Source organism: Lethenteron reissneri, chromosome 71 (assembly GCF_015708825.2).
Source record: "Lethenteron reissneri isolate LAM-NWPU_2019-01 chromosome 71, ASM1570882v1, whole genome shotgun sequence".
Taxonomy (NCBI): Eukaryota; Metazoa; Chordata; class Hyperoartia; order Petromyzontiformes; family Petromyzontidae; genus Lethenteron; species Lethenteron reissneri.
In genome coordinates this window covers 2,659,488-2,670,867 of record NC_083849.1, presented here as the reverse complement: position 1 = coordinate 2,670,867, position 11,380 = coordinate 2,659,488, and the positions used below count along the sequence as shown (strand labels likewise).

The following is an 11,380-nucleotide window of genomic DNA, read 5'->3' as shown; positions in this document are numbered from 1 at the left end:
CGGAAGTCAAATGTTCGTAAGTTGAGGGGAGTCCCCGTATTAACCAGGACGGCAATACACCCCTCCCGCCACCTCGGCCCGGATTCTAACCGCGTGAACCCTTGCTCGCAAAGGCAGCAGGGAAAAGGCAGAGCAGCGGAGCTGTAGCCGCAGAGCGATGGTAAGATTAATGACATCCGGACCGTTAGACGAATACCACCACAGGGTGGATGGGGGGGGATCGCGTGTCACTGACGTGTGTAGCTGTACCCCAGTGACTCTCATAAAACACACAAAGACAACGATCCCCCGTACAGCCTGTAACAGACTGTTGTGGCAAGTGCTGTTAGCGAGCATACAACCCATACTCTTCACACGTACAACACACACAGCTACACACCACATACTTTACAACACATACAGCTACACACAGCATACACCCCCATACTCTACACACACAGCTACACACAGCATACACCACATACTCTACACACACAGCTACACACAGCATACACCACATACTCTACACACAACTACACACAGCATACACCACATACTTTACACACACGTACAACACACATAGCTACACACAGCATACACCACATGCTCTACACACACAGCTACACACAGCATACACCACATACTTTACACACACGTACAACACACATAGCTACACACAGCATACACCACATACTCTACGCACACAGCATACACCACATACTCTTCACACACATACAACACACATTGCTACACACAGCATACACCCCATACTCTACACACACAGCTACACACACAGAGACATACAGCATAGACCCCATGCTCTACACACACGTACAACACAATCAGCTACACACAGCATACACCCCATACTCTACACACACAGCTACATACAGCATACACCCCATACTCTAAATACACAGCTACACACAGCATGAACCCCATGCTCTACACACACAGCATACACCCCCATACTCTACACACAAAGACAAAGACCCCCCCCCCCCCACACCGTAAAGCCTTTAGAAGCTGTTGGGGCAAGTGCTGTTAGCGAGTAGCAGCACCTAAGAAGGCCGGCACTGTGGCACACGAGGGGGTGGGTGGCCAGCACCACGCCCGGCCGCCTTTGTCTCCCCAGTGGCGATGTTTACTAACACACCACGGCACCAGATACTCATTTGCGGTCGAGTCGACCTAGGGGAGGGCCCAGGACCGGTTCAGATAATCGTCACCGGTGTTGGCCGCGAGCGGGAATCGCACTCGGGCCGCTGGGTCCGCAGCGCGGCGTAGCGCTAACCGCTGCGCCACCGTTCCCCACCAACACAACAACAAACAACCGACGACGTCACCACTAAGTGGCTGTGACGTCACCACGGCGCTCGTGCCATGCTGGGTGCACACACAGCCACACGCAAAGATAAAGACATCTCACACACACACATTCCTGTGAAGGCGCGCTAGGAATGAGTCGCGTGCGCTGCCATGGTGTCGATGTGGTGGTGGTGGTGATGGTGGCGAGATGGTGGTGGTGATGGTGGTGACGGTGACGGTGGCGATGACGGTGGTTGTGATGGTGGGGCGATGATGGTGGTGGTTGTGATGGTGGTGATGATGATGGTGGTGGTGATGGTGGTGGTGATGGTGGGGCGATGATGGTGGTGGTGGTGGTGATGATGGTGGTGGTGATGGTGGTGACGGTGGTGGTGGTGATGGTGGCGATATGGTGGTGATGGTGGTGATGGTGGTGGTGATGGTGGCGATGATGGTGGTGGTGATGGTGGCGATATGGTGGTCGTGATGGTGGTGATGGTGGCGATGATGGTGGTGGTGATGGTGGCGATATGGTGGTCGTGATGGTGGTGATGGTGGTGGTGACGGTGGCGATGATGGTGGCGATATGGTGGTGGTGATGGTGGTGACGGTGGTGGTGGTGGTGGTGATGATGGTGGGGCGATGATGGTGGTGGTGATGGTGGTGACGGTGGTGGTGATGGTGGTGGTGATGATGGTGGGGCGATGATGGTGGTGGTGATGGTGGTGGTGGTGGCAAGATGATGGTGGTGGTGACAACGAGTCAAACAGTCGCCGAGTGACAGGATCAAAGTGACACCCCCACAACCCACCCACAAACGCCAAGCGGCCAGCGATCATCATCATCATTATTATTATGAATATAGCTGCTCGCCCCGAGCTATAAATCCTCTGCTACGTGTGGCATTGCCCTTGTCCTGTTCGCTTTGAGGCGTTGTTCTCTGCTCTGACACTGGCGGTGAGACGAGGCCTTAAAGAAGGCTGCTGCTGCCTCTGTTGTGGACCAATCAGTTTCAAAGACAACGCATGTCACACGATTATGATCAGAGCCATGCTTGTTTGCAATGTTTCGTCACAATTTCCGCGTGTGCTTCACGCAGTACTTGCTTCCCTGCAAAAGGCTATCTAGATTTGGTGTTTCAACATCTTAAGAGAAGGTTTTTGGTAGTTTCTTTTGGTGCTACAAATATCCAAATGATTGGAGCCCCATTGTTGTACTGCCATCATTTGTGGTGGCCAGGCAGCTTCTGAAAACTAAGTTAATTACCTTCACTGGGGCTTTCACTGGTAGGATGTCGTTGTTTGTCATGTGTGTTAGAGATGATTTGTTGACTTGTCTTGTACATTGCACTGCTATCGTGTTTGTGTGACTGTGTTCCATGTTGTCACGTTTTGCACCTCGTGCCCTCCCCCCACTGGGACATCTGTGAGCGAGAGAACTTTATGATGATGGTGGTGATGGCGATGTTGCTTGTGACGATGGTGATGTGGGTGATGATGGTGATGTGGGTGATGATGGTGATGTGGGTGATGATGGTGATGATGGTGATGATGGTGCTGTGATGTTGCTTGTGATGATGGTGATGTGGGTGATGATGGTGATGATGGCGATGTTGCTTGTGATGATGGTGATGATGGTGCCAATGGCGATGTTGCTTGTGATGATGGTGGTGTGGGTGATGATGGTGCTGATGGCGATGTTGCTTGGGATGATGGTGATGTAGGTGATGGCGATGTTGCTTGTGATGATGGTGATGATGGCAATGTTGCTTTTGACGATGGTGATGTTGGTGATGATGGTGATGATGGCGATGTTGCTTGTGATGATGGTGATGTGGGTGATGGCGATGTTGCTTGTGATGATGGTGATGTGGGTGATGATGGTGATGTGGGTGATGATGGTGCTGATGGCGATGTTGCTTGTGATGATGGTGATGATGGTGATGTGGGTGATGATGGTGCTGATGGCGATGTTGCTTGTGACGATGGTGATGTGGGTGATGATGGTGATGATGGTGCTGATGGCGATGATGGTGCTGATGGCGATGTTGCTTGTGACGATGGTGATGTGGGTGATGATGGTGCTGATGGCGATGTTGCTTGTGATGATGGTGATGATGGTGATGATGGTGATGATGGTGCTGATGGCGATGTTGCTTGTGACGATGGTGATGTTGGTGATGATGGTGATGATGGCGATGTTGCTTGTGATGATGGTGATGTGGGTGATGGCGATGTTGCTTGTGATGATGGTGATGTGGGTGATGATGGTGATGTGGGTGATGATGGTGCTGATGGCGATGTTGCTTGTGACGATGGTGATGTGGGTGATGATGGTGATGTGGGTGATGATGGTGCTGATGGCGATGTTGCTTGTGTAGGGATGTTGGAGAGAGGGCCGTTATGCATGGCAGCCTATGGGAAAGAAACACAGGGGGGGGCTGGTTCGGCGTTACGATCCCCCGGGGCCCCACCCCTCAAGGAGGGTTGGGTATAAAAAGGGGTCGTTATATGGGCTTAGTCAGTTATGTTATAGTTAAGCTAAGAAGTCGGAAGACGTCGTAGCTAGAGCCCTGGACTCCCCCTGATCGCCGCCCTTATCAGGGCCCCACGGGATCAGGCTCGAGCCAGTGGCGTGGTCCCGTGAACCAGAGCCAGTGCTCTGGGACTCCGGGTACCGAGCCCGATTACCAGTGTCGGGCCAGACAGCCTCCCCTAGCTCTTAGTGGAGGACTCAGGGGATAGGCTATGGATAGCTAGGGGTATTCCCTGAGTTATACGGGTGAGGGGGCCGCTACCCCCTCTAGTGCTGTCCTGTACTGGCAACTTGTTAAATAAATATACGTGTGCCTCAACTCCGTTGTCAAGCGTCCTCGACGGGTACTTCATCTGGCGTCAGAAGTGGTAAAAATGGAAACGCGCCATACAGCTCGGACCAGGGTACCACGAGAGGAGGACGCCGCGGAAATCGCCGAGCCCGAGACAGAGCAACAAGATGGGGTGCAGCCGGAGCCTGGCGCCTTCTCACCGGGACGTCAGCATGGAGAGGGGCCGCAGCCAGATGCACTACGACTGGCTCACGAACGGCTGGCGGAGCTACTTTATGCCGCTGCCGCCACACTGGAAGGCATTACGCGGTTGGGGGCTGGTGGTCCACCGCAGGGCGAGGAGAACCGGCGGCCGGAGCACTTTCCCGCCATTTCAGCGACTTCAAAATTTGAATTTCCCGCCATGGACGCCGCGGCTGTTCGGGGCGTGGCCAGCTTAGACATCGGCTCCGACATCGCCGTCGCCGGGGCTGCAGCGTCATCGCAGCCGAAGGATGCGTCATCGCTGCCGCGACAGGCGATGCCATCGGCCAGTCGCGCCGAGGCACCGCCAAAGGGAGGTGAAAGCAACCTGCGGGAGTCCACATCGACCGCTGCGCTTCACCAAAGACTGCCCCCGCTGAAAGAATTCATCGGTGCGGAGGGTGACTGGGGCGGCTTCCGGCGACGCTTCCTCGCCCATCAGGAGATGGCGCGGTGGTCCGACGAGGAGGCCCTTTGCGCGCTGCCGGCGCTCCTCGATGGGGACGCGCTCGCCGCACTCACGTCGGCACCAAAAGAGAAGCGGGCTACACTACCAATGGCGCTACAGCTGCTGGCCGGGGTCTATGGACCTTCAGCCGAATGCCGTCAGCAGTTCTACGATCGCAGGCGGGGTGAAAAAGAGTCGCCTCTGGCTTTCCGGACAAGTCTTCTGGCGCTGGCAAAAACAGCCTTTCCCCGCATGGACGACGACGGCGTGGACGCAATGGTCGCGGAGAAGATCCTCCTCTTGGCGGACGACCTCGACATCGTCGTCATCGCACAAGGGGATGCAGAAATGACCTCCCTCCAGGCTGCGCGACTCCTCCACGCCAACCTTCTGCAGCAGCGGCGAAAGGCAAACAGGGCATCGGCTGGGCGTGCGGTGGCTGCAGCCACCCTTCCGTCAGAAGAACTTTATGCCGTCGACCATCGACGGCAACAGACGACGGGGGCGCGGCCGGGTCGGGACGGGCCGAGGCGTTTCGACCGTCCATCGTCTCCATCGGCGCTCCCGCGGTGCTTCAACTGCGGCATCCGGGGCCATGTCGCCTCGGGGTGCCGTTCTCCTCGACAGCGGGGGACGACGCCTCGACAGGACGCCGGCCCTCCTCTTCCTCCTCCCAAGCTCCAGCACCATGATCCGGCGAGTCGCGGCACCTCACATGTTTGGCCAACGCACCCACCTGTCGCACACTCTCGCACCGTAACGAACGGGGGGCCGGTGGGGCGCTGCGATGGACCGGCGCGGATCACTGCGGGGACTCAAATCGAGCCCGAGCGGTGGTCCGTGTTGGCCCATCGCGTGGTGGCCGCGGCGTCGGGATCGTCGGCCGTGGTCGGTTACATCGATGGGGTGGAGGTACGCATCATAGTCGATACAGGGGCATCGGCGACAATTATTTCGGAACTAATTTACAATATTCTACCGGTGCAGAGCCGTCCTTTGCTACCGGTTAATGTCCCTTTCTATGCCGCTAACGGGGGCTCTCTCGGCATCGTGGGACAGATTCGAGCGCAAATTTCTATCGGGGACATCAAATTGTCGGGGCCGATTTTTGTCTCCTCCTCACTGGCAGTTCCGTGCCTGCTGGGGACGGACTTCTTGGGCAGGATGCCAATTCGTATTTTGATCGACCAAGGATGCATTGAGCTTCCGTCGGGGCGACGTATGGCGTTCCTGCCTTCCCCTGTAGCGACTCGGACGGCGTTCGCGACGGTACCGGCGTTCGTCGTAAAAACAGTGCGTGTGCCGCCGGGGGCACAAATGCTGGTACCTCTTAAACTTCGTAGGCCCTTCGCTAAGGGTGTTGGGGATCAGGGTGTTGTGCTGGGGCCGTCTAGGGCCGGGGTTAATGGGCCTCATTTAATTCCGGCCCAGACCATCGTAAGGGGGGACGAGGACCCCTTCATCGCGGTCCTCAATGTCGGGTCGCAGACAGTAGTGGTTCCCCAAGGGACTGTGCTCGCTCACGCGACGCCGGTGCCCTGCGAGGAACCTGCCGTGAACCACATTGACACTGCTGCTCGGACGCACCCGCATTCGGACGGCGATGAAGGGTGGCTCGACGCGCTTTGTGCGGGATCGACGAACCTGTCCAATTTAGAGCGCCAACGGCTTAGATCACTGCTAAAGGAATTTTCCGACGTTTTCAGTCGGAATAAATACGATTTGGGTTGTACTCACCTGCTGCGTCACCATATTGACACGGGTGACAGCGCGCCTATTCGCCAAAATCCTTTTCGGTTGAGTCCCGCCGAAAAGGACCATGTCAAATCGGCTGTCGATGACATGTTAGCCGCCGACATTATCTCTCCCTCTACCAGCCCTTGGGGAGCACCGATTGTCCTGGTTAAAAAACAGGATGGCTCGTTGCGGTTTTGCGTAGATTTCCGTCGCCTTAATAAGGTTTCGGTTGCCGACGCATACCCGCTCCCACGGATGGACGAATCGCTGGACGCCTTGGCGGGAGCGCGATTCTTCTCCACACTAGATTTACTTTCGGGATTCTGGCAGCTTCCTCTGGACGATGATTCGAAGCCTAAAACCGCTTTCCGTACACCGCACGGCCTGTTCCAATTCAACCGGTTACCGATGGGCTTACACTCAGCGCCGGCAACCTTCCAGCGGTTGATGGAATTGGTTTTGGCTGGATTGCAATGGGAATCGTGCCTGATTTATTTGGATGACGTAATTGTTTTTGGAAGAACCTTTGACGAACATCTCCAGAGGCTGCGGGCGGTTTTCCAAAGGATGCGGGCTGCTAATTTGAAATTTAAGCCCCAAAAATGCTATTTGTTTCGCGAGTCAGTGCGTTATTTGGGGCACATCGTGGGGCGCTCGGGTATTGCTACCGATCCCGCCAAAACGCAGTGTGTCAGCTCCTGGCCAATTCCGACCTCGGTGGGGGAGGTGAGGAGTTTTATTGGCTTCGCTTCATATTACCGACGGTTCGTCGCTAATTTTGCTACAATTGCCAAACCCCTACATGCTTTGACATCAAAAGGGGTTCGGTTCCACTGGGGTCGGGATGAGGAAGTAGCTTTCTGCTCCCTTCGGGATGCATTGGTGAAGGCTCCTCCTTTGACTTACCCCGATTTTTCGAGGCCATTTTTGCTCGACACCGACGCGAGCAACACAGGTATCGGAGGCGTGCTTTCCCAGGTGGTTGATGGCGTGGAACGGGTGGTTGCGTACGGCAGTCGGGTGTTGTCTCCAGCGGAGCAAAAATATTGTGTCACCCGTAGAGAACTGTTGGCAATTGTTTTCTTCATCCAACAGTACCGCCCATATCTGTACGGTCAGCATTTCACTGTCCGTACGGATCATGCAGCACTGCAGTACGCCCTGAAGGTTCAACAGCCATCGGGACAATTGTCCCGATGGCTGGAGGTCCTCCAGGATTTCGATTTTGACACCACCTATCGTAAGGGCATTCGCCACACAAATGCGGACGCTCTGTCGCGCATGCCAACCACCTCCGAATGCGCATGCCTCCTGGGGTCGGGGCGTTGCAAGCCAGCTGGGGACATGACGGTTCCAGTCCTGGCGGCCGCCGCCGATGTTGACACATCGCTCCCCGATGAGATCGGGAAACAGGGAAGGGATTCCCTGCTTGGGTTGCCTGTGATTGAGTGGGGACGCCTCCAGATGGAGGACGCCTCCCTCCTCGCGCTGCGTCGTCGCGCCAGGGAGAGGGGGTGTGGGACGGGTGATGCCGACAATTGGGAAATACACGCGGGCTTGCTCATGCATTGGGACGGTAAATCCCACCGTCACCGGCTGGTAGTTCCTGCGGGGTTACGGGGTAAGGTGGTGTGGGCTGCTCATGAGCGCCTCCTCCACCTGGGTACCCAAAAGACCCTCGCCTCGCTCCAGCTGGATTTTTTTTGGCCGGGCATGACACGGGATGTCACGGATCTGCTGGCAGCATGCCCCCGGTGTGCGCAACGCAAACCACCAGCTCGGGAGTCGAACCCGCCGTTGCAGTCCATCACAGTCTCCAGGGTGAACGAACTCGTAGCGTTGGATATCCTGGGGCCGTTTCCCGCCACCCCTAGGGGCAATAGATATTTGCTAACAGGGGTCGAATACTTCACACGCTGGCCTATGGCCTGGCCCCTGGCAAATCAGTCGGCAGCAGCCATCGTGGACGCCTTTGTCCAAGGCTACGTCATGGACAAAGGTGCTCCGGAGCGGCTGCTGACCGACCAGGGTAAAAATTTTTCTGGGAACCTCCTCAAACAAGTCTGTGATCTCCTAGGTACAAAGAAGATTCGTACCTCTCCCTATCACCCACAAACTGACGGGATGGTCGAGCGTCTGCATCGTACCATCACGTCTATGTTGTCGCACCTGGTTTCGGAGTCACAGACCAATTGGGACTTGCAAATTCAAGGGGTCCTGGCAGCATATCGATTGGCCCCCCATGCTGCCACGGGATTTTCACCCTTCTTTCTCATGTATGGTCGCGAACATGACCCACCTGTTCGGGCACAGCTGCAGATCCCCGCGCCTCTAGGTAAAATAAAATTGGACGAGCACGTTAAATTTAACCTTCAAAAGCTAACTGAGGCGCGGGATGCTGCCATGCTCAATTCCCGCATGCGCCAAAAGGCGAATGAGCGCCTCAGACTCGCGCGCGCGCACGTGCTGCAGTGGAAGCCAGGGGACAGGGCATGGCTGCACTGTCCCCAGGTACCGCTTGCGACCTCCTCGAAACTGGTACGGCCATGGCGGGGCCCCGTCGAGGTGGTCGAGGTTTTGCGACCGCAGTGCGTTCGTATCAAGTGGGGGAGGCGCCGGTGGTTCGTTCACCCCTCTAGACTAAAACCCTTCGTTGCGGTGCGGGACTCTGCTCCACACGCGCAGGGCCAAGCATGTGAGGGGTCGACCGACCCGGAGGGTCCGCCTCTGTTGATCTCACCTGACGTCTTGCCGGTTGCCCCGCCCCCAGGTTCTCCCGGAATGACGGGCTCGCGCACATCCCTCACGGGGGATGCCGAGGGTCCCGCCACTCCAATTGCGGACTCGCCTCGGATGGGACAGCGGCCACCGAATGGTCCGCCATCTGAGGTTGGCCCTTGTGACGGGCCTGCGGCAAGGACGCGCGCTAAAATGCGCAGACTCTTATAAAAACACTGGAACGCGAACAAGAAGTGAAAACGAAACGAAAATAAGAAGAAAATTTTTTTTATTTTTTTTGCGTTTTCTGGTACACTTTCGTGTGCTATTGTTACTGGACGCTGCGTTCGTGTGGCGCTCTTGGCGCGTTGTTGTATTATGGCTGTGTGTGTGTGTGCGTCTTGTGTGCGTGTTGTGTGTGCGCTGAGGGTTCCGGGAAATGTACATATCTTGCCTCTACGGATTTCGTATTTATTCGGGGGGGGGGGCGCGTCGGTTTGTTCTCCCTTTAGGGGCATTGTTAGTGTTGTTGTTCAATTCTCGTTCTGTTAAATGAAAAAATGGGGCACACACGGGGGGAGTCAAGGGGTAAAGATTCATTTGTTGAAATTGTTGCAGCCGGGACGGCTGCGAGCTATGCGGGGGGGAGTGATGTAGGGATGTTGGAGAGAGGGCCGTTATGCATGGCAGCCTATGGGAAAGAAACACAGGGGGGGGCTGGTTCGGCGTTACGATCCCCCGGGGCCCCACCCCTCAAGGAGGGTTGGGTATAAAAAGGGGTCGTTATATGGGCTTAGTCAGTTATGTTATAGTTAAGCTAAGAAGTCGGAAGACGTCGTAGCTAGAGCCCTGGACTCCCCCTGATCGCCGCCCTTATCAGGGCCCCACGGGATCAGGCTCGAGCCAGTGGCGTGGTCCCGTGAACCAGAGCCAGTGCTCTGGGACTCCGGGTACCGAGCCCGATTACCAGTGTCGGGCCAGACAGCCTCCCCTAGCTCTTAGTGGAGGACTCAGGGGATAGGCTATGGATAGCTAGGGGTATTCCCTGAGTTATACGGGTGAGGGGGCCGCTACCCCCTCTAGTGCTGTCCTGTACTGGCAACTTGTTAAATAAATATACGTGTGCCTCAACTCCGTTGTCAAGCGTCCTCGACGGGTACTTCACTTGTGATGATGGTGATGTGGGTGATGATGGTGCTGATGGTGATGTTGCTTGTGATGATGGTGATGATGGTGATGTGGGTGATGATGGTGATGATGGTGCTGTGATGTTGCTTGTGACGATGATGATGTGGGTGATGATGGTGATGATGGCGATGTTGCTTGTGACGATGGTGATGTGGGTGATGATGGTGATTATGGTGATGATGGTGATGTTGCTTGTGATGATGGTGATGATGGTGCCGATGGCGATGTTGCTTGTGATGATGGTGATGATGGCGATGTTACTTGTGATGATGGTGATGTGGGTGACGATGGTGATGATGGCGATGTTGCTTGTGATGATGTGGGTGATGATGGTGATGATGGTGATGCTGGTGCTGATGGTGATGATGGTGCTGATGGCGATGTTGCTTGTGATGTGGGTAATGATGGTGATGGTGCTGATGGTGCTGACGGCGATGTTGCTTGTGATGATGTGGGTGATGATGGTGATGATGGTGATGCTGGTGCTGATGGTGATGTGATGGTGCTGATGGCGATGTTGCTTGTGACGATGGTGATGATGATGATCAGAGGGAAGCACCACGCCCTACCGTGGCCCCCATCTTCTCACGCGTTTCCTCCATCTCATATCCGCATTCCTCCCCCCCCTTTTGTAGAAACCCTGCCCCCCCCCCAAGATCAAGGCCTCGGGCGCCCCCCCCCTCCACAAGGCGACCCCCCCCCCCATCTGCCTCCCAACCCCAGTGGCACTCACTCAGCTGACCGACGACGCACACAGCGGCGTAGCGAGGCAATTACCATCATCACCATCATCACGTCCTCCATGATCGTCGTCATCATCACCTCCATCATCGTCGTCGTCGTCGTCATCACCTCCATAATCATCATCATCGTCGTTGTCATCATCAGCCTCCATCATCATCGTCGTCGTCGTCATCTTCATCACCTCCTCC

The 11,380-nt window shown here is 55.8% G+C and overlaps 1 protein-coding gene across 1 annotated transcript in view; it reads right to left on the bottom strand.

The window, feature by feature from the left end:
• The window catches only part of SPTAN1 (spectrin alpha, non-erythrocytic 1), a 73,723-nt gene extending 62,673 nt beyond the window's left edge, over positions 1–11,050 (bottom strand). The window contains exon 1 of the mRNA XM_061580080.1: positions 11,018–11,050. Within this exon, the coding sequence (XP_061436064.1) occupies positions 11,018–11,050 (33 nt within the window). The remainder of the gene's footprint in view (positions 1–11,017) is intronic.
• Positions 11,051–11,380: the final 330 nt, after the last annotated feature.